Consider the following 24654-nt stretch of genomic DNA (forward strand, 5'->3'; position numbering starts at 1 on the left):
TTTCTTTGTGCTTTCTCGAAGTTTGATTTTTCAAACTTGGATGCTCGTTATTTGATAGAAAAGTATTATTTATTATACATGCACAATAATTTTAAACATCTTGTTCAAAAATAAAAATAAAAAAATAATGTTAAACGTTCACCAACAATTCCAAATGCTAAAAATGAAGTAGAAAATGACAAACCCTTTCAAATAAATCTAAATACAGCACTAAAAAGTTCTAAAAATCAAATACCATGATTTTATTCTTTAATTTACAATGTTAGTTTTCTATAAAATGTACGAAGAAAATGTAAAAGTTATAAATTCAAATGCTATTTAAAATAACATTTCAATAAAAGTTATAAGCAATAGGAAAAAGTTTTTTTTATCAAACAAGCTTATAAGTTTATTTAATAAAATAAATGTGTTTAACAAAATTTTCAATCTTCTATCGAACTTATAATTTTTTTAATATGCTATTTCAAAAAGTTTGAACTTACAACTTATAACATTTTACCTTTTATTTCAATTTTAACTTCCAACTCAAATCAATTGAATTATTCACTCGCTCTAATTTTACTAAAAACTTTATTTTTTTTGAGTTATTTTACTACACGGCCCCACCCTCACACACAAATTTCCTTGCAAGTGATGGGAAGGTGTGATCCGTATGTATGTGTGGCTTACATTAATATCATTCATTTTTAGAAACCAAAAAACATATAATTCATTTTCTACTTCTAATTTCACTCATTCATAAGAAACTTCATCTTTCTTTCAAATATATGTTGCTGTGCTTCCTCTAAGTCTTTCTTTTCCAGATCTCTCTGCAGCTTCAGTTTATTCCACACAATTTATTCAAGTAATTTTTCTCTCTAATTATTTTAGTAAACACATTTTACTCATATAGCTTCTTCTTTTCCCTTTGGTAGTATAGTTAGTACTCAAATTTCATATTTGACATTTTATATTGCTTATATATATATTTTCCTTCAAAAAAAAAAATATATATATTTATCTAATTTTTCTTATACTCTCTCAATCTCTCTCTTTCCTTTGCAGATCTCAGTTTGTGTTTTTGATAAAGAAAATTGGTTTGTTAGCTCTCGCACTTTCAGGTAATATTTTCCTTTGTTAACAAAAGTTAATCTTAATTTTGATGTGTCTCAACAACATATTAAATGATTTTCGATTTCTTCAAAGAAAATTATAGATGATTTATATGATATAAACTTTGAATCCAACAGTAAATTTTGTAAAATTCGTATTCGTGATAATATTATTCGTAAGTGATATATGCATGGTGCAAGACATGACAAGCTCTTTCACCCTAGAACTTACCTCTTAATAATATTATTAATTTCAACACAAAATATACTATCTCTATCACTCCACAAAGTTAAACCGAAAGATAAGTAAAATTTGATAAAAGATTATTTCAATCATTTCATAAATCTTAGTTACATTCAACCGACAAAAATTTCAAAATTGTTAAGGTTTGATGTCGTGACTAGAGTTCGAATCTCGGTTCCACCACATATGTCTGTGAGTTTCCAATGACTATTGTCATTACGTCTTACTATTAAAAAAATTAGGTTTAAATGCAGTTTTAATCCCTTATTATGACTAATTTGGATTTTAACTCCATATTTTTTTTTTGCACCGTATCCCATCATAACTCCCTATTTTTAAATCCGAATTTTAACCATCCTATTTTAAAACCATAAATAAATTTTAGCTGTCGTATTTTGATTTAATTTAAATTTTAACCTTCTATTTATGAAAATATGTCATAATATAAATAAATAAACCAGGAAAAAGCACAAATATGTACGAATATATATTTGAAAAACTTAATTTTCTGATATTTATTTTCAAATTATCAATATATATTTTTAAATGAAAATATTTTGACTTAAATATTTATATTTCTTAAATTAGGATTTTTTTTCTCTATTTATTTTTTTTTTTATCTAATTTTTATTGGTATTTTTCTTTTATTTGAAATTTAAAAAATATAAATATTATTTCCTGATTTTTGTCATTTCTTTTATTGAAATTTTAGTTGTTCTTTAATTGTTTTTTTACAAAATAATTTTCTACTATTTTATACTCCCCCGGACACAAATTTAAGAAAAAAAACACTTCAAATTTTGGACACAAATATAAGCAAAAGTCAACTACTTTTAAACTAATTAATACTACTATTCCTAATATACCCTTATTTAATCATTTCACTTTCAAAAGTTTATGTGATTTCCAAGGCATAAATCACTTTTCAAAGGGTAATATAGTAAAGTTAACTCATGTTTTGCATTAAATCAAGAAAATTAATTACACTTAACTAAATTTCTTAAACACCGTGTAAACGGTTATTTTTTTCTTATATTTGTGTCCGGAGGGAGTAGTAATTTACTGACATTTGTTTTATATATGTTTTTTGTAATTTTATGGTATTGTTTTTATTTATATTATGACATATTTTAAAAAATAGAGGGTTAAAATTCAAACTCTATGAAAATAGGGGGTTAAAATCTCATATTTTATAATAGAGGTGTTAAAATGATTTTAAACCGTATTTGAATTTCTAATAAAAGATAAATACCGTATTAAACCGTATTTAAATTTCAAATAAATTATTTTTTAATAAAATCCAAATTAAATTTTATAAAAATAGGGAGGTTTCAACCGTATTTAAACTAAAAAAAAACACAACCATGATGTGAATTTGGATTTTTTCAAATGTCCTTAACTAAAATTTCATTTTTTTTATGAGACTTAACTAAAATTTCATCAACTACCTTATCTCAATCATTTCCTTGAAGACACTGTTTATTAGATAATGAAAAAAAAAACATAATATATTAGAAACATCTAAAAAATAATACATTTTCAAGAATTAATAATATTTTTTTTGAAGAAGCTAAATTAGCCCACCCAAATTGGCACCAAAGAGAATCAAACCTCAGACCTCAAGAGGAGCACACTCCCAGGTCCCAAACCAATATCAATGCACCAACCCAAGTGGGTTGCAAGAATTAATAATATTAATATTATATTAGTTTAATTTTTTATTTAGAATAAAAATATTTGATTTTTAAAAATAGAATAGTGATGAAGAAATATAAAAGTCACAATATTTTTAGTTGTTTGCAATGAAGATAGTCTGCATAGTTGTGTATCATTATTAATTCAAACAGTCAAATATTTAATATATTTTCTAAAATTTAACTTCTTGTAAATGTATGTATATAACATATTATGATCTTGCAGTGAGCCTCTCACAATATCATGGCAGAGCTGATTGCTGGAGCATTTCTTTCTTCTTTCTTTCAATTCACTTTTGAGAGGCTTACATCAAAAGACTTCAAAGACATCTTCCATAAAGGGTTGGTGAAAAAACTTGAAATCACACTGAATTCTATCAATCAATTGTTGGATGATGCAGAGACAAAGCAATACCAAAACTCACACGTGAAGAATTGGCTTGATGAGGTAAAACATGAGGTATATGAAGTAGATCATCTGTTAGATGAAATTGCACTAGAACAACGAAAGAGCAAGGCGAAACGCTTCTTTTCAACTTTGACTAATCCATTTGAATCTAGGATCAAAGATTTGCTAGGCAACCTAAACTTTCTTGCAGAGCAAAAGGATGTGTTGGGATTGAAAGAAGGAAGGTTTGCTCGTAATGAACTTGAAGTCGGGCCAAAATCTTCGATAACAATTCCAATGACATCTTTGGTGGATGAATCCAGCATATGTGGTAGAAAGGGTGATAAAGAGAAAATTATTAATTTTCTACTTTTAGATAATGGTAGTAGCAACCATGCACCAATAATCAGTATAGTTGGTCTTGGTGGGATGGGTAAGACAACCCTTGCTCAACTTGTGTACAACGACCACATGATTCAGAAGAGCTTTGATCTTAGAGCTTGGGTCTATGTTTCAGAATCTTTTGATGTTGTTGGACTCACTAAAGCAATTCACGAGTCATTTGGTTGTTCACCAACCAGTGAAAACTTGGAAACACTTCAACGTCAATTGCAGGAGAAGCTAACAGGAAAGAAATATTTGCTTGTTCTGGATGATGTCTGGAACGGAAATGTGGAAGTTTGGGAGCGTTTTCTACTTCCTTTTAACAAAGGATCTTCTGGAAGTAAGATTATTGTGACAACAAGGGACAAGGAGATTGCAAACTCCATGAAATCCTCGATGTTGCTTGATTTAGAGCGACTGGGGGAGAGTGATTCTTGGAGTTTATTTGTGAAACTTGCATTTCATAACCGAAATGTGAGTGAATATCCAATTCTTGAATCAATTGGCAAGAATATTGTAGTCAAGTGTGGAGGGTTGCCATTAGCGGTAAAAACATTGGGGAACCTCTTGCAAAAACAATTCTCTAAAAGTCAATGGGAAAAGATATTGAAGACTGATTTGTGGTGTTTATCAGAGCGTGACAGTAACATAAATCCAGTATTGAGATTGAGTTACCATAATCTTCCTTCTAATATGAAGCGTTGTTTTGCTTACTGTTCCATATTTCCAAAGGGTTATAAGTTTGAGAAGAACAAATTAATCAATCTTTGGAAGGCAGAAGGTTTGCTAAATTGTTGCAGAGGACACAAAAGTGAAGAAGAGTTGGGTAATGAGTTATTCAATGATCTAGAGTCAATTTCATTTTTCCAACAATCACTATATTTTGAGGAGATCAGATTCGTCATGCATGATCTTGTCAATGATCTGGCGAAATCAGAGTCCCTAAAATTTTGCTTACAAATTGATGAGGGTGATAAGGTGCAAGATATATGTGAAAAGACACGTCACATTTGGTGCTCTCTTGATTTGAATGATGATGCTAGAATATCAAAGAAAATTTGTAAGATTAAAGGATTACGCAGCCTGTTGGTAGAAAGACGAGGTTATAATGGCAAACACATCATAAGCAACCAGTTGCAACGTGATATATTTTCAAAACTAAAATATTTGCGGATGTTGTCATTTCGTGGTTGTGAACTCACAGAGCTAGCAGATGAGATAGGCAATTTAAAGCTTTTGCGCTATCTAGACCTGACATGGACAAAGATTAAAAGCTTACCTGATTCTATTAGTGAGCTCTATAATTTAGAGACTCTAGTATTGGAAGGAACTGATATAAAGAAGATGCCAAAGAAGATAGGTAGGCTAAACCATCTTCAAACGCTGAGTCATTTTGTTGTGGCAGAGAATAGTGGGTCTGATATTAAGGAGTTGGATAATCTCAATCTTCTTCAAGGAAAACTTTGTGTTTCAGGGTTGAAACATGTCATTAATCCCGCAAATGCTGCAAAAGCAAATATGAAAGATAAGAAGCATCTCGAAGAATTAATTATGCAATATAGTGACAGTTTCGAAGTCAATAATAATGGAAGAGAATTGGATGTGTTGGAGGCTCTTGAACCAAATAGCAACTTGAAGAAACTCAGCATTGAAAACTACAATGGCAACCACTTTCCAAATTGGCTAAGGGATTGTGATTTACCCAACTTAGTATCTCTTAAACTGAAGGGGTGTGGATTATGTTCTCAATTGCCGCCACTTGGTCAACTTCCTTGTCTTAAGGAGCTTTCCATTTCACGTTGTCCCGAATTGAAAAGAATTCCGCCGGAACACCTTCCTTCTTTACAGACATTGTACATTTATGAATGCAACAAGTTGGAGGAATGTTTATGTCTTGAAGGATCTCCTTTGCTTAAAGAGGTTTCTATAGAAGAATGTTCCAAATTGAAAAGGGCCCCCTTGCCTCAACACCTTCCTTTACAAAAATTGAAGATTGATAATTGTGAAATGATGGAGATATCAATCCCTAAGGGTGATAGTATGATAGAGTTAGTTCTACAGAGATGTGATCGGATTTTGGTAAATGGTGGATTGTCGTCTAGGTTGAAAATGTTTGTCCTTCGGGGAAATCGGTACGTCGAGTTCTCCGATGAGCAAAATTTAGTAAACTGTACCGATCTTGAAGAGTTGTGCTTTGATTTAAGAGGCTTTGTTGTAAAACGTCCCTCTTTAGATCTGCGTTGCTATAATTCTCTTTGTTCTCTTTTAATAAAAGGATGGGACTCCTTGCCTTTTTCACTACATCTGTTCACCAATCTTAAATCTCTCTATTTGTACGATTGCCCACAGCTGGAATCATTTCCAATTGGAGGTTTGCCTTCCAACTTGATATATCTTATAATATCCAATTGCCCAAAACTGATTGGTTCGAGAGAGGAGTGGGGTTTGTTCCAACTCAATTCTTTGAAATACTTCACAATTAGAGATCGTGAGTTTGAAAACGTGGAGTCCTTCCCAGAGGAGAATCTGCTGCCACCAACTCTTGAGGATCTTAGTTTGTATAATTGTTCAAAGCTAAGAATAATGAACAACAAGGGTTTTCTCCACCTCAATTCTCTCCGAGATCTAACTATTGTCAACTGCCCTAGTCTTGAGAGCTTGCCAGAGGAGGGTCTACCCAGTTCTCAATTGTCCATTGTTGATTGTCCATTAATTAGGGAGAAGTACAAAAAGGAGGGAGGAGAGCGTTGGGATACAATTCGTCACATCCCGAAAGTGAAGATTGACCGGATTGAGCAGCACGAATGAGATGTGGCCCCAGGCAAGTACAACCAACCCATGTGTTCATTTTCTCTTAATTTATTTATTTATTTATTTTGACTCTCTATTTGATGTTGAACACTCACAACTGTATCTCAACGATCTTGTCGTTCCTACCATTTTTGTTGGGTAGCTAGCTATAGCTTCAATCGACCAATTTTTCACTATCATTTTCAGTTTGTTGGGTAATCAAGATTATTGTATAATCTTCATTGTAACATTATTTTAAGATTTTTTTTTTTAATCATCCTTACACCGTCATTTATTTTTTTGAAATAGAATTCTTTTGTGTATCCTTGTTATTCTATTTTCTGAATAATATTTCCATCTCTGCCAAAATGAATGGTTTTCTAAAAATTGTTTTTTTCACTTCCAATAAAAAGTACAATTCTTCTCTGTTATTCTTCTCGGTCTCACTTTGTTTTGTGTCCCCTTTTCTTTTCCAGAAATAAAGCAGGAAGACAGCTTGGATCAACCAATTACCAGGTGACGATTTGGCCTTTTACTCTCATTTTCATATATATTTTTTTCCTTTATAATTGTTAACATAATATTACATAAAACAAAAACCACCTTCGAAGATTTTGACATACTCCATTGTGTTTGTGTTTTCTGAGACAATTGTAGATTTGTTTAGTTGTCTTTATATAAACTTAATGAAGATTAATCTATTGTGTGTTTCTTCTATCTTAATGCTAAAATTATATTTTCCATACATACAAATCTGTAATAACAATTCTGCTTATACGTCAGATAAAAAAAAAAATGAGATCATGAATGATGTAGTTTGATGAACTAGACAGTGTGGTGTTATGAAACTTATGGTTTTAGATTTGTTCCCATTGAATGAGAATCTGGAACATACTTAATAATTGCAAAAAATCTGGATGCAGGGTGCTGAAAAGAAAAGAGACAGAAGAATATCAGGAAAATCTCCGTAGATGATGATAATGAAAAAATTCCGATTTCAAAGAGGCCAAAGATCAAGAGATGATTCAAAGGAAACATGTTTGTCAGCTATTGTTGAGTATCGCTCATAAGTCATAAGAGATGACTTATGAGCGATATCATATGTTTTGAATAGCATACAACTTCGTTCTTGAGTCTCTAATTTGTAATTTCAGTGCTTCATTAGCACATATTTTTTAAAACCATCTCATGGCATTCTTCATTTTCAATTTTAACTTATTCTACCTATTGATATAAAAGTGTTTTAATTGTTGAGATCCTTTTTTTCTTACATAGACTTTCATATTTGTCATTGTTCATAGCTAAATTATCTTTGAAAGAGACATAAATTCATAGAAGTATATCTGAACAGCGATATCTTCTGAAAACTGTGATGCTTTTGACAAATTGAGAGCTTTGTGTATACTAACTAACAAGAAACATAAATTGAAAGTTTAAACTATAACAATTAAGAACACAGTTAAATCTGATATGCTTGTGTAAACAAAAAAGTCTCGACAGAAATTAGATATATTGTTTTTAACAGAAAACAGTATGTGGACAATATATTCAATATTAGATAGAAAGTATGAATACTCCTTGTATGCACCTTACCTTTTAAATAGTCAATTCCACACATATCGTTGATGAACCCTCATCATGACATGTTATCTAAGCATTTTTAAGGCGATTCTTAGGAAATAATGTAAAGAAGTTGAGTAGAATGATTGAAATATACCCGAATAATAGATTGAGTGATGCATAAGCAAAACAGGGGAAAACCTGAGTTCATACTGCACCAGGGCGCAGGAGGTTGCGCATGGCGCAATGTTGCCTCTTTTTCAGACTCATTTCCCCTGAAGGTTGCGCCATTGCGCCACAGGGCTGCACATGGCGCATTTGAGAGCTTAATAGAAGACCCTTTAAACTGTAGGCTGTGCTATGCCGCCAATTAGCTGCGCATGGCGCATTGTTTAACCTTGTTGATGGAGAACTCCACTGGATGCTACGCCACGGCGCAGAGTAGCTGCACATGGCGCAATCTAGACTTGTTTAGATTGTTTCAAATGTTGTAAGCTGCGCCACGGCGCAGAGGAGCTGCGCATGGCGCATGATGAACACCTGGGGAGTGAAATCTTGATCTGGAAGCTACGCCACAGCGCAAGAGGCCTGCGCCACAGCGCAGCTGTAACTGCCTCTTTGCGCCAGGGCGCAGGGGCCTGCACATGGCGCACATGCGTGAATTATAAATAGATGTTCTGTTTTCCTGTGCAGGTTGGACTTTTTAAGATCCGGAATTGAGAATCAAGCTCCATCTCGTACTTTCATCTACTCTTTTAGCTGAAGATGATGAAGATAATGCAGGATGAAAGCCAGCTGGTGATTATGTGCAAGATTATGGCACACTAAGCACCAAGATTGGGAGTTGGAGGTGAAGACTATGGATCAAGCTCTCGCGTGAATTCTTCCTCAATTGTAATCGGTTCAGTTTATTCAATTCAGAACTTCTTAGATTGTAATGCTTTTGTGTCTTTTAGCTAATTACACAAATGATCCTAACAATTGAATGCATGTGAGAATATGATTTAGTTGTAGAATTGAGAATTCTGAGTAATCAATTTGTGTTTAAGAGATTGAATGTTGATTGATTATGTTAATTGAATCCTGTATTTCTAAACCTCAATGAATCACAAATCACTTAAGAGATTAAGGATTTGTGATTGATTGAGAGAAGTGGATTGCAAGAGATTGAATACACTTATAATTGATTCATCATTGAGTAAATTAATCGATCCTATTGTGTGTGAATTCGCGCGTAGCTTGTGAAATAGTTCGATCCGAAAACTCTCAATCATTCCAAAACCTTGAAACTAAGAAGTAGTAGATTCTTCTGAAATTAATCCCCAATCATGTTTAAAAATTGTGTGTTCAAATACGGTATCTGCGATGCGAATTTAATGCAATCCCTGAGGAAACGATAACTCTTATATACTACTCGAGGACTTTCGTACACTTGCGAAAAGATCATCAAGTCTTCTTCAACTAGCCTGCTATACTTACGAAATTAACAGTCGTGTCATTTTAAAGATTTATTTTCACATTTCAACAACGGTGGGAACTAAATATGATTGTACAATTGATTGGATATTAATATCAACAACAATAAACCCACTTGGGGTTGGTCTAGTGGTGTTGGCTTGGGTCCTTGGAGAATGCTCCTCTCAAGGTCTCAGGGTCGATTCCCCCTGGTGCCAATTTCGGTGGGCTAAGTCCATACAGAGCAAAAAAACTCCGGCTTTAAATGGCCCCCCACAAGTGGACGGTGGGATTGGTCCCTTGGATTAAGTGCAAAGTGCCGACACAGAAAAGAGTGGTCTATCACTCCAACAAATAAGCAAACAATAATTCTCTTCTTTAAACATGTATTTATGACTATAACGCTGCAATAGACATGTTGCTTCTATCCTCCCATTGTAACTCAAAGGTACCTTCTCAAATCCAGCCATTTCAAGCCTTCTAATCCATTTCTCAACCTTCTCATGCCTCTCCTTTCTATCCGTAAGAATAATAGGCCTTGCCTTTTCCATTACATTGTGATAGGTTATATACAAAGAGAGTTTCCTATACAATTATGACTCATCAAATATAATTATTGACTAATCAAATATAATTATTTCTAATCAAATACAATAATAGTCTAATACACCCCCGTAGTTGAAACAGGAGGTTGACGAATGTTGAGACTATCACGAAAATCTTCAAAGAGTTGCAACGGAAGTCCTTTGGTAAATATGTCAGCAATTTGGTAACGAGAGGGAACATGTAGGACTCGTACTTGGCCGCGAGCAACTTTTTCGCGCACAAAATGTATATCCATCTCGATGTGTTTGGTGCGCTGATGTTGAACTGGGTTACCGGATAGATAAACTGCACTCACATTATCACAATAGACTAGAGTAGCTGTTGTAACTGGGCAATATAGTTCTAATAGTAAATTTCTGATCCAACAAGATTCAGACACTACATTAGCTACTCCGCGGTACTCAGCTTCTGCACTAGACCGAGAAAGAGTGTGTTGGCGTTTGGCAGACCATGAAATCAAATTGTCACCAAGATAAACACAATAGCCAGAGGTGGATCGTCTAGTGTCTGGGCAACCAGCCCAATCCGCATCGGTGTAAGATACCAATTTGCTGACAGATGAGGGATATAAGTGAAGGCCAAAATCAAGAGTACCGTGAATATAACGAATGATACGCTTTAGAGCTGACATGTGTTGCGTTTTCGGGTCATGCATGAATAAGCACACTTGTTGCACAGCGTAAGAGATATCTGGTCTTGTAAAAGTTAAATATTGCAATGCACCGGCAAGACTTCGATACTCGGTTGGGTCATGATATGGATTCCCAGAAGAACCACTGAGTTTTGCCTTGGTGTCAACTGGTGTAGGTGATGACTTGCAAGAGGACATGCCTGCTCGTTCTATAATTTCCTCTGCATATTTCTTTTGAGACAGAAAAAGACCACATTTGTGTCTAGTGACAGATATTCCCAGAAAATAACTCAGAGGACCTAAATCCTTCATGGCGAATTCAGAGCTAAGTTTAGACATAATAGAGTCACGAATAGCATCAGAGGAAGTAGTGAGAATTATGTCATCCACATATAGAAGGATATAAGCAGTATCATTACCGTGATGATAAATGAATAAAGAGTGATCAGAAATACTATGAGAGAACCCCAATTTGGCAACATAGTCAGTGAATCTTTGGTACCAGGCACGAGGTGCTTGTTTGAGACCATAAAGAGATTTCTTTAGAAGACAGACATGCTCAGGATACTGGGGATCACGGAATCCAGGAGGCTGGTGCATATACACGGTTTCGTCAAGATTTCCATGCAAAAAGGCATTCTTGACATCTAGTTGATGAAGACACCATGACTTGGATAATGCAATGCTGAGTACCGTGCGAATAGTGGCCGGTTTGACGACGGGGCTGAAAGTTTCACCACAATCGACACCTGATTGTTGATTAGCACCATTACCTACAAGCCGAGCTTTGTATCGCTCAAAAGAACCATCAGATTTCTTTTTGTGCCTGAAAATCCACAAACTTCGAATAACATTAGCATTAGAGGGACGAGGAACTAATTCCCACGTCTTATTTTCAATAAGAGCATCATATTCGTCTTTCATGGCCATTTTCCAATTATGATTATTTAATGCATCAATGGGATTTGTAGGCAAAGGAGAGATAGATTGGTGGGTTGATGTATGTAAGTTGAAAAGTGTACGGGGTTTGAAAATGCCATGTTGTGCTCGGGCTGTCATTTGAGGTGAGTGAGGTGCAGGAGGGGAAATAGGGGTCTGAGTAGGCGGAGAGGAGGTGGTAGGTGTTCTTTGTGTAGATGAGGTCGTTGTTTGAGTCATGGGTGTAGGTTGTTGGGCTGAAGAGGTTGAGGGGGAAAAGGTTGTTTGGTCTGTGGTTTGAGGGGGAGGAGTTTGTTGGGCTGCTGGTGATGGTGGTTGAGTGACTGTTATGTTGGGAGACGAGGTTCGTGGAGATGTGGTGTACACTTGTGTGGTAAGAAGTGGGTTTATGCCGTCATCTAAGAAGTTATAGTTAGTCGTTGTAGGAGCATTCATGGTGGAAAAGGGAAACGTATTTTCCTCAAAAATATCATGCCGAGAGATAATGATTTTGCGACTTGACAATTCGTAACACTTATAACCTCTATGATTGGATGGATATCCTAGAAAGACACATGGTGTAGACCGAGGTTGGAGTTTATTCCTAGTGGTGGACGGAACTAAGGGATAACAAAGACACCCAAAGACTCGGAGATATGAATAAGACGGATCTTTTTGGTAGAGAATTTTGGTGGGTGATTGGAGACTGAGTTTCTTATTTGGAAGTATGTTGTGTAGGTAAGTGGCCATTTGAAGAGCATGGTGCCAGAAAACTGGTGGAATAGAAGCATGAGCAAGGAGAGTTCGGATTATGTTATTGATCGTACGAATTTTTCTTTCAGCTTTTCCATTTTGAGGGGAGGTGTGAGGACAAGAGAATCTAAAAGACATTCCATTTAGTTCACAAAACTTATGAAAGTGAGCATTATCATATTCTTTGCCATTATCACATTGAAAACATTTTATTTCACGCTCAAACTGTGTTGTAATGTAAGCACGAAATTGTAAAAAAATGGAATGTACTTGTGATTTGTTTGAAATTGAAAAAGTCCATAAAAAATCAGTAAAACCATCAAGAAATAACACATAGTAACGATGTCAAAAAGAAACTCCTTCACAAGTAATGATGTTCTTTATTTGCTCTCCAAGAAGCACGCTTTCAAGTTTTAGTTTCTCCACTGATGTTCTCGTAACAGTTGAGTCCAAGCAGTCAAAAAGTGAAGTGTAAAAGTACAACGCTCGGTCAATTCTCTCCATTAAATTACATCCGTTTAGATTTGATTCCTGTTCAGTAATCACTAAAAGTTTCGGTTTTAGTTTCCGCATGGTGTTAAGAAAGATCCCCATCTTAGGCGACACACCTAAAAAAATGCTGAATCGGAACTCAAGATATACGCATTGCTCATATCTCTTTCGAGCCACTCTGCGAAAGTCCTCTGGCCCATCTGTCCTGCTCTCTGCAGATTGATAGATGACGGTCCTGCTGGCGAGATCTTCCCAACCATTTTGTCATCGGTTGCAAGGAGAGAATGCAGCTGAAGAGCAGAAGTAATTGCAACAGCATCTCCTGTCTTGACAGGCAAGTTTTCGAAATCAACGTCTTCGAGTTTGCTAACAATTGGATTGAACTGTAAAGGAAAATCCAAATTTCCGGCTTCAGTTGTCAAATGAAAGCTCATTTGGTCCAATACCTCCTTCTTTTCATGAATGCCTGTAATTTTAAGATGAGGCGGACCTCCATGTCGTTTCTTTAAAGTTTGTATAAGATTTATCCATTGTGCTGGCTCGGAACAATGGAGATCAATAATATGAACAACCTTTTCGCATTCCATTGATTCAACAATTGCTTGGTTTGTTATCAGGTATGAAAACTTCAAAAATGGACACAGTTCATAGAAGTATTTGTGAACAAGATGTCGTCTGAAGACAATGAGGTTTTCGAGGAATTGAGAGCTTTGTATACACCAGGTAAATGTTTTACTATCTTGTATCCTAGTGCTTCACTGAAATAAGTGACTATTAATTCTTTGCACAGCATTACCATAAGGTGATGAATCTGAGAAATATACTCAAGTCCAATATCTGCATTTTTTATGCTTCCAGATGCAACACATTTAGCACACTCATTAAGAAGGCTTGTTGGATTTGAGCTGTTGGAGTCACATCTTAACTCTCTCGGCCACTGACATGGTGAATCAAAAACCATTTCATGGCAGTCTTCATTTTCAAGTTATCGAAGAATGATTAATATTAAAGAAGAAATTGAACTAAGTGACAGTTCTACAATAACAATTCTGCTTATATGTCAGATCAAAACAATGAGATCATGACTTTAATTAGTATTTATCTTCACTAAGTGATCTTATGCATATATATGAAAGATAGAGAGCATAAGACTGTTGAAAAGAAATGCTAGGTGTTTACTTGCAATCTTTTAAACTGCTTGTTGAATTTTGAATTACACAACATGCCTCTTCCTCCATCTAAATGAAAGCAATGTTAGATTACAGCACCTCCAACAGTGGATATGGATGTTGTTTAATCTTTCATTCAAATAGTTTGTTTAGACCCTGGGAAGTAGCGACTGCTTCCCTTCAGGATAGCACCATGTCACAATGGAATTAAGCTTGGCCCTATCTCGGCCTTTATTTTATATAAAAAGCAGTTTCAACCTCTGCATCTTAGAATGTCGGTACCGAACAACCGATTCCAACTGAACTGTGAATACCTTAGTAGTTAGCAATCATTTGGGAGTAAATGACTACTATGTTACCATGTACTACCATGTACTGCATTTGGTATAGCCAGAAAAGTTTTGTTATAATAAATTGGCTAAAGAAGCCCCTTGTAGCTTGCCTTGTAAAGCTTATCACTGAACAAGAGGATTAGATCACCAAATTCTTTCTTGCAAAGAAATTTATGTTTCTTTAATAAAATATATTATTTTTTGAAACATTCATCACATTCACACTCATATTATAGCCAAGTTTTATCTCAGCAACGGCTCAAAGAAGCTTTTCATTATATTCAGATTACAAATTTTAATGTTGATTAGGGGAAAAAACTTAAACAAACACAGTAAAGATCATTAGAAATGTTTTTCTAGTAAATTATTTTAAACAACTAGATAGTATTAAACCAAGAGCCAACTAGTTTCTTCTTCCAACTTTTATGGTTCATAGGGAAATTTCATACTGCAAAGTGAAATAAGGTAACTCTTGGATCATAAGAGAAAATTTGGGAGGTCACTAATGACACATAAGAGTAAACAGGTGCACCCTATTATTTTCTCACTTTTAAGATGCTGTAAGCCATGACACCATCACATGATTCCATTTTCAAATAAAGTTGTTAAACTGATGTAATTGAATAAGCAGAAAGAAGCTACTTAACCATTTACTTTCCAAATGTAAAATTACAAGAAATGAAAAGTTCAATCCAATTGCCACACTGAACAGAACACACCTAAAACTTAAAATCCATAGACTCTCTTATACCATGTAACTAACATTAACCATTTATTTCAGAATGAAATAAAGTTGATCAAACCATAAACATTCCAATACTTAGGCCGGTCACACTTAAAAGTCTCACCTACCTTAAATATACATGACATAATCAACAAGAAAAATACAAAGACACTACTAAACCTTCTATGTACACAAGTTATTTCAACAGAGATTGCATACTCTAGTCGGAAACTTGCAGTTCAAGCAAGCTATCATCACCATGAGCTTCAAAGTTTCTCCTAACGAGGTTGGTGAATTCTTTGAGGTGCACACTTGAGGTTAACATATTGTGCTGGCTTCTCAAAGTGCTTTGCAGATCCAATAGGTGACTTGGGACCCCTTTCCCTTGGTGACAAGATCTTGAGAAGTGCTGAAGCATCCTTGTTAACACCTGATTAAGAAAGAAATCAACTATGAGACATTACATTTTTTTTTTGTGATGAGCATGAATCAAACTCGGTACTCCAGGATTTACAACACACACGCGCTGTACACCAATAATGTACAAATATTTAACAATGTGATAGTTTGCAATTGAAAGTGAAAACAAAACGACACTAGTTGGTTGATTTCCTTAGACATATGTGCATGAGTATATTATAGTCGAAACAAACTAACATTGTCAAATTATAAACAAATATTGCATCGCGTAAATATATTATCAAAAATCATAAAATATTTTAGTATCAATTTTCCAATCAATTAGCTTTAATGCTTACCATGAGGCTTTTTCTCCTCAACAGGATCATCCATAACCGGACATTCTAGAGCTTCGTCGGACATCACCAATTTCTCAAACTCATTCTCTAGAAATTTGAAGTCTTCTTCTTCAATGCCAAGATCAAAAGTTTCTGACAGCATATTTTCCATATCATCATTTGTAGTATCATTATCAACACATTCTTCAAAATCTTCCTCCATATACTGGCTCAACCAATAGTCATGAAACCATGTCGAAGTTTTCACAAGCTCCCACCATTGAGGTGAAAAATCCTCCACCTGACGAAGAGCAGCAGGTACGAAGAGAGGTGCATTTGGATTCAGAGCTGAACTTCTTTTAGATACCATTGTCGCCATTAGAACTTGTCAGCCAAATACAATAACTTCAGAGCAATCCTACACAATGTTCATAAAGTATATCAGTTTACACATGAGAATATAACAGTGTTGTCGATCGCAGATCACAAAAACAACGACTGTTCGAATTCTGCTAAGCTATAGCTGTTATTTGACAATACTATTAAAATTTCAAAGTCATGTATCAGAAAATATAACCTATTACCAGTGAAACAATTTTCTCTCAAGCTATCACAAGAAAACATCTAAAATAAAAGGAGGATTGCATAAGATATGTTATTTTAAAAAAATGGTCATGATCTAACAATTCTTGAGCAAATTTCAGAAATTCACTATCTTTTGTTTCTGAAAAGAAAAATAATTAAATTTCTTTTAGAGTTAAAAAAACTATGTACCGCAATGTAAAATATTTTAGCCAGTCATCCAATCAAATTTCACCAAGTAGATGCCTATTAAGTGTATGTTTGGTATCACAGTGAATATGTCAGAATCAAGGTGATAGTAAACATAGGCTAAGATATTTAAGCTAACAATAAAACAAATTGATGTCTATAATATTAAGGAGCAAAAAGACAAACAAATGGATATTCATGGAATAATCCTTAAGGAATCATGTCAAATACTAAAGTAAACTCACATGTAAGTTAGGGGATCAGGAATTTTCTAGCAAGAAAAATCAGTTACTACAAATCTATAACATAAAAACAAACAAAAATGACAAACACATACACAAAAATATATAGTAACACTTGATACTGATTTCACCTCAAATATTTAGAACCTCACATACTTACTTCAGATCCATAAAAAAAATAAAAAAAAAAAAAATAAAAAATACTTACTTCATATCAATATCTCACAAACCAAGATCAAACCGATCACTAAAAAATATTCCAAAAAAAAAGAAAGTGACATACTCCCTCCTCCCAAACTATAAGCAAAAGTTGGTCAACAAAAGTGACCAAATACATCAGATTTCTTTGACTTGCTTATATTTTGGGATGAATGGAGTACATGAAAAAATACATAGGTAAAAGTTCTGAACTAACATAACTTCAGTATCAGATTCAACTAGTGTGGAAGAAAAAATATCCAATCTTTATAGTACCAACCACATAAAAAATTAAACTTTATTTAACCATGGGAAACAAGATCACTATATACTACTAACTTTGTCAAAACAAATAAAAAGGAACAGATCATACTATGTTATAAGGTTAAAGAATTTTCACATAACTGAACAAAGAAATAACACTAATCAAATGGGCTATGAAAAAAAAAATTAAAAAACACATTTTTTACAAAAGATCAACAATGGATCAAAGATATTGAACAAAAAATAGCACACATCAAATGAAAAAAAAAAAATGAAACATAACATGATGATGTTTCATTGTTACCTATGATAAGAGAGTGATTTTGCAGAGTGAGTGAGTGAGTGAGTTGAAAGTTGAAACAAAAGGAAAATGGGAAGTGGATAAATAAAGAAGAGAAAAAGACAGGATCTAGCTTCGGGTTATTCCAAAGCTGAGGTTCGGAAGGAGGTTAGTTTTGCTTTTTTTTTTAGGTGTGACCTAACACGTGGCTGGAAAGTGAGGAGAGTGGTCGATTGTGGAGAGAGAGTAGTTAATCGGACGGTTGAGAAACGTACAAGTGGGGAAGATATTTTGAGTAATGGGTCAGTGATGACTGTGTAGTGTTGATAAGGGCGGCTTGAGGAATTATAACATGCGCCCGGTTGCATAATATTTTGACTGTAATCAGTGGGGTTTAATTGAAATAAACGGTTGAGATTGTTTTAACATTTAATGGACTAAATAATTAATGAAATTTAAATTGTTTGATATTAAATTAATAATTGAGATAAATTATCGCATCAAAACTATATGAAAGTATTGCAGCAAGGGGATCCAGCTCCGTAAGGTAGTTTAGTTTGAACAAAGAAATAAGATGAGAAGAAGAAAAAAAATAGGAAATAATGTTAAAGGTATGAATTTCATGAAAGTTGTTAAAAAAGAGTGAAAATGATTAAAATATAATAGAAAGTGGGATATTTTTTAATTATTTGGTAAACTGAAAATAAAACAAAAGAAAAATAAATATTTTTAGTTTATTTGACATGCGTGTTGTATATTAGGTGTGTTTTGTGAAAAGTAAAGTAACAAAATACGTGTAAATGACAATATACAAATTTACGGGTGGCATGTTGCACGTAATATTGTTACTGTTAGAGTTTGTTGGGGTGAGGAACATGGTCTTAGTGGTTATGGTTGGAAGTTCTCTTGGTGTATGTCTTGCCTTTGTAGTTAATCATTTTATTCTCTTCGGAAAAAGTCAGGTCTTCTTGTTGTTGAGGTGATGAGGGTGTTCTTGTTTTTTGAAGTTGGTGTGCTTGCTGTTTTTTCTTCTTGCCTATGTAGTTTTTGTGTTTTGTGTTTTCCATGGGGTTTGTCACTTCTGGAAGTCTGAAGACGGGGAGAATTTTCCTGTGGAGACAGGATGAGAGAAGAAAGTCTCTCCGATGGAGGTTTCGAGATGAGAGTAGAATGTTATCCTCATCTTTGTGGAGACTCTGTCTCCAAACACTTTATTAAAATAATATTTAGGAAAATGCTAAAGTGCATGATAAAGTCATTGTGCAAATCCAACGAACCGTATTAAACTATGTTTGGTCTAACCTTAGCGTTCTCTTGCACATGACCACCAAGGCGCCACCCACCGAACTCCCTTACCTGCATCTACATCTGTTGGATAGTGACAATCACTGGATCCGATTGACTACTATAACTGCCTCCGACACCGGTGAATGTTGGTCTCACATCGTTCCGACATGAAATTTCAGGGTCTCGTCGCACCGTCACGGGATATTTGTCGGTTTGCCTTCGACGGTGGTGAAAGTGTGTACATTAGAATTAAAACTGATTTGAAAGCTGAAACCGAAGATTCATTTAAATCTAATAGTTGGAGCTAGTGTTGTAGTGAGGATTAACGGCGGTGGCGGTGAAGACAATAGCGGCGACAACGACGATAATATATAAGTACTTAAATATCCACATAATGTGTATATAAGCTCCCATTTTTATTTTTATTTTTGTCAACAAAAAAATCCACATATAAATAATAAAGTCATGCTATATGGCACGACAAGAAACACCGACGAATTGCACGACAATCTTTCCTTTTCAGATTGTTCTGATTATTATCACGATCACTAACAAACCGCCACATACATCTTGATCTAAGCACTCACCACCGCATATACAAGTCAAATCGGTTCACACCATCCCCTGTTGCATTAATCGAGTGGTCATCTAAACAACTTATGAGAGCTTCTACGGTACATTCAAATTTGAATGTACCGATACATTAATTTAGAAAATTGATAAATTAATAATTATATTTATGAATTAAAAAATTATTAACCGATTATTGGATTTTAAAAATAATAATATCACAAGAAAAAACACAATTTTTTTGTTTATAAGCATCACAACAATTTTTCTAATATTTTTTTAGAAAAGAATGTTTAGTATTATGATGAATAAAAATTTAAAAATATCGAATTTTATATTTTTGACAGTTTTAATGAGTAATATTTAGTTACTATAATTATTTTAATTATAAAAAAATGATTTCCTTTAAAAGATATTCATTTATCTATTAATTTAATTACATAATGTACCGATACATCAGAATTATCATATGTACCATAGAATTTGTCAACAAAAAATAGTATGTTTATTTATATTTTTACACAATGTGTGTGTAAATTTGTTTATATTTGATGAATGTTAATGTCTCAAAACTCACAATGATATCTTAATTTTTCATTTATTTTTTGATTTAAATTTATTTTATTTGTATTTGGTGTTGGAGGATGTTAGTGGATAGAGAGGGTTTGTGGTTTCACGTTTTGGCAGCCTGTTATGGAGTGGAGAGAGGCAGATTGCGAGAGGGAGAGTCTAGAGGGTCATCGTGGTGGAGGGAGATAGTACATATTCGAGATGAGGTAGGTGGGGTAGGGGAGGGTGGTTTGGGGAGAACATTTCGAAACAAGTGGGGGATGGGTCTGATACTTTCTTCTAGACTGATCCCTGGGTGGACGGGAGACCTTTGCGTGAGCGGTTTAGGAGGTTGTTTGATTTGGCGGAGAACAAATCAGCTTCAGTGGCTGGAATGTTCTCGTTAGGGTGTGGGGCAGGTGGGGAAGCGTGGGTGTGGCGGCGTCAGTTGAGGGCATGAGAGGAGGAGATGTTGGGGGAGTGTTGGACTTTACTTCTTAATATCTCCTTGCAGGATCATCTTCAGGATAGGAGGCAGTGGCGGCCTGATCCGGATATATGCTATATTGTTCGTGGTGCATACCAGCTCTTGACAGCTCAGGATACAGTTTCTTTGGATTCTGCGGCAAGTCTCATTTGACATTCTCAGGTTCCTCTGAAGGTTTCCATCTTTGCTTGATGACTTTTGAGGGACAGGTTACCCACCAGAGCAAATCTGGTCTCTCTACGTATTGTATCCTTGATGGCTCATTTTTGCGTGTCATCACTTGTTCCTTTCTTACCGTACTTTTGGTGGTATTTGGTCTCTTATTAGCTCTTGGATTAGCTCTTCACCGGTGACAGCTCATACCCTTTCAGATCATTGTTCAGTTCACTACATCAGCGGGTGGTCTCCGAGCTCGGCGTTCCTTCATGCAACCCATATGACTTACTTGTGTGTGGGTTGTGTGGAATGAACGTAACCACAAATTTTTTAGCGGCTCAAAAATTCTATATATCAGATGTTGGACAAGATCAAGACTTTTTCTTATAGGTGGTTTAAAGCGACGAGTAGCACTTTAACTTTAAACTGTCATAGTTGGTGGTCTAGTGTTATGCTTTGTTTGGGCCTTGTATGATTTTTTTGTTGTTTTCGTATTGTGACTCATGTAACATTCTTTAGTCTCTTTTAGCACATCTTGTGCTAAAAAGATTTTTATATATTTATCTCATTTTGGCTTTTTAAAAAAAAATAAATAATTAATGGAATAAATCCCAAGTACGAGCAGTACTACGGGGTAAAATACAAGTTTATGGGTCGAATGTAGGAACTTTATTTTTCTTTTATGGAGAATGGTAACTTGTGCCCTTAAGGACACATGTTAAGAAGATAAATGTGGAAAACATTTATTGAACTTGTGGTGTATTCAATTCTCTAAACATTAAATGTTTTCTATCATTAAATACTCTATTTCTATTTTTAGGTAGCTTAACATGTGCCCTTAAGGCACAAGTTAACATAACCCTTCTTTTATATATTAGTTTGATTGAAAATAATAAATAGGCTTAAATGCAGTTTTACCCCCCCTATTTTGAAAAATGCGGAATTTTACCCCCCCTATTTTAAAATGCGGAATTTTACCCCCCCTATTTTATAATTTGTTGGATTTTGCCCCCCCACCAAAATTTTGCACAAAATCTGCTTCTGAGCCTCAAGTTCAAAGCTACGCACAGAACTCAATTTGGATCAATAATTCACCAAACTGGTACCGAAACGACCGCAATCGAGTTAGTTTTCCACAGAATCAAACTCCACTAAATTTGGAGTTACAGAGAGAGATTAATTACTGTTTTAGTGAAGGTCTGTTCAAATTAATTATCGTATGAAACTACTACTGGTATTCTCGTCATTCCTCTCACCCTGTAGCTCATTTTTTAATACTATTTACACGTATGGAAATCTAACGAAATTACCCTTGTTGGCATTTCAATTTCGTCGAATTTGGAGTTACAATGTGTTCGGTAGACGATGTTGAATTTGAAGATCACGAGTAGATTTCTGCAGAATTAGTAATTGGACAGACCTTCACTAAAACGGTAATTAATCTCTCTCTGTAACTCCAAATTTAGTGGGGTTTGATTCTGTGGAAAGCTAACTCGATTACGGTCATTTCGGTAGCTATTTGGTGAATTATGGATCCAAATTGAGTTGTATGCGAAACTTTGAAGTTGTGACTCGAAAGCAGAATTTTTGCAGAATTTTGGGGAGATACCTTCACTAAAACGGTAATTAATCTCTCTTTGTAACTCCAAATTTAGTGGGGTTTGATTATGTGGAAAGATAACTCAATTACGGTCATTTCGGTAGCCGTTTGGTGAATTATGGATCCAAATAGAGTTGTATGCGAAGCTTTGAAGTTGTGACTCGAAAGCAGATTTTTTGCAGAATTTTGGGGGACATACCTTCACTAAAACGGTAATTAATCTCTCTTTGTAACTCCAAATTCAGTGGGGTTTGATTATGTGGAAAGATAACTCGATTACGGTCATTTCGGTATCCTTTTGGTAAATTATTGATCAAAATTGAGTTGTGTGCGAAGCTTTAAAGTTGTGACTCGAAAGCAGAATTTTAGGGGGGGGCAAAAACCAACAAAATATAAAACAGGGGGGGTAAAAGTCCGCGTTTTAAAATAGGGGGGGTAAAATTCCGATTTAATGAAAACAGGGGGGGCAAAACTGCATTTAAGCCAAATAAATATCTAATTTTTTTATTGTTGAAGGGTCCCGCAAAAATCGTGGGATGTGTAAAAGTAGAGATGAGAGGAAAATATTTTTTGAATCTGATAAATATTTTAAGTGTCATGATAAGGGTATTAGTTAAGTACACTAAAAAAGAAAATAAATGATAAAATTAATGATGAGATAATAACTTTTTTTGTTTCTGTCTCCTTAGAAATCAAGGACACAGTAGTACAATCCTATAGAACAGACCCTGTTCGAGTAAGTAGTACAATCCTACAATAACTTTTTACATCATTAAAGAATTGAATGCACAATTTACAAGATAAAACTTCCATATTTATATGATTAACTAGTATGGTTTAGCTTTGAACTGTCATAGTTGGTGGTTTAGTCCTATGCTTTGTTCGAGCCTTTATAGTTTCTTTTAATTCTTATCACGTCTAGTCAACATTTTTTTTTGTTGAATTTAAATAAGTCAACACTGTTCCAGCTTGATGATGGACCTTGTTTTACGAATTTACGTGGTGCGTATTAGATTATGTTACGTCATAAAGCGTTGAAAATAAACAACACAAAAACAAAATAATTTCTATAGATGATTCAAAATTTCAAATTATTTCATTTCAGACTGTAGCTGGAAGCACTACATTTTTTATTTTATTTTTACTAAGGAAGCACTATACATATAGAGTGTGATATAATATATATAATTTATATAATTGAATCCACTCTTGTATAAATAAAAATGATTTAATAACCAAGTAGCATATGCATAAGATCTTCAACTCTTAATTAATTGGTAGAGGAGGAGGGAGGATGATTTGGAACGGTGAATCCTGCAAAACATTCCCAAAATTCCGTAAGATACATTTTTAAACTAAAATAAAATAATTATTAATTATGATAATAAATTGAGAGTTTCTTACTATCACACTTGAAGCCAGGAGTAAGAGGTCTGTGACAATAGTTGAAGCAATACAGCACATTGTTCCACCCAATTATATCCGCATAGGTTTTGCCAGGAAAAAGTACTATCACATATATATAATATATAAAAAATTACTAACATTTAAATATTATTTACAAATTTTGACATTAATTAATATGTAGTATATATAAAAAAAATTGTTTGAGGAATGATTAATATACGTACTTAATTTTTTGCTGAGACTATTCTTACATACGCATGGTACGTTGGCTGTTCGAATGACATTACAACATCGATCATTAGGGTTTATTGGTTTAGGCAAATCTTTGTTCATGTAAACCATGCACTCAATATTAAAGCCCATAATGTCAGTTTCACAATCCTCTCCACTCACATTTTGATAATGGCATAGAGACATTGTAAGGATTAATGTCAATAGCCATATGGACTTCACATTAAAACTCGACATTTTTTTTCTCTCTAGACTATAGATGTATGTTTCATATATGCATGCTTGATGACTTATTTATATTAAGGATAATTTTCTTATTTTGGTAACCATATTAAAGAGGAGAGATAAGGCTAATTAAGGAGGAGAGATAAATTCTACATTTTATTTAAAATTACATGTGTGGAATTCATATGAGATCTTTTTTTCTTCTAAATTTATTATTTTCATCTCAAAATAATTGATATAATAATTGCAAAAAAATATTGATATTTTATAGAGTCAACATTGAAATATACTGGGTCCCGATGAACTCAATAACATTGACTTTTCTTAAAAAAAACTGGAAAAAATTAAACTATTATTAATGATTTTACATATACATCATCCGATCATTTTTATAAAAAACGAAAGACGCAAATTATTAA

The 24654-nt window shown here is 34.2% G+C and overlaps 2 protein-coding genes, 1 long non-coding RNA gene and 1 pseudogene across 3 annotated transcripts; 2 read left to right on the forward strand and 2 right to left on the reverse strand.

The window, feature by feature from the left end:
• Positions 1-655: 655 nt before the first annotated feature.
• On the forward strand, positions 656-6622 carry LOC123913172 (putative disease resistance RPP13-like protein 1). Its single transcript, XM_045963786.1, has 3 exons — positions 656-844; positions 1045-1100; positions 3256-6622. Exon 3 carries the CDS (start codon positions 3274-3276, stop codon positions 6607-6609), a length of 3336 nt encoding a protein of 1111 aa, XP_045819742.1. The 5' UTR covers positions 656-844; positions 1045-1100; positions 3256-3273; the 3' UTR covers positions 6610-6622.
• A 6-nt stretch (positions 6623-6628) lies between these two features.
• Positions 6629-7799, forward strand: LOC123913174. The gene is made up of 3 exons (XR_006811590.1): positions 6629-6806; positions 7068-7107; positions 7515-7799. It is a non-coding gene; the product is annotated as an uncharacterized LOC123913174 (long non-coding RNA).
• Positions 7800-9881: 2082 nt separating this feature from the next.
• Positions 9882-14048, reverse strand: LOC123913175 (annotated as a pseudogene).
• A 1078-nt stretch (positions 14049-15126) lies between these two features.
• LOC123913176 (protein EARLY RESPONSIVE TO DEHYDRATION 15-like) lies at positions 15127-17895 on the reverse strand. Its single transcript, XM_045963787.1, has 3 exons — positions 17748-17895; positions 15990-16386; positions 15127-15661 (listed from the first exon to the last, which is right to left on the reverse strand). Exons 2-3 carry the CDS (start codon positions 16345-16347, stop codon positions 15510-15512), a joined length of 510 nt encoding a protein of 169 aa, XP_045819743.1. The 5' UTR covers positions 16348-16386; positions 17748-17895; the 3' UTR covers positions 15127-15509.
• Positions 17896-24654: the final 6759 nt, after the last annotated feature.

The sequence above is a fragment of the Trifolium pratense genome, linkage group LG3 (genome assembly GCF_020283565.1).
Source record: "Trifolium pratense cultivar HEN17-A07 linkage group LG3, ARS_RC_1.1, whole genome shotgun sequence".
In the NCBI taxonomy this organism is placed as follows: domain Eukaryota; kingdom Viridiplantae; phylum Streptophyta; class Magnoliopsida; order Fabales; family Fabaceae; genus Trifolium; species Trifolium pratense.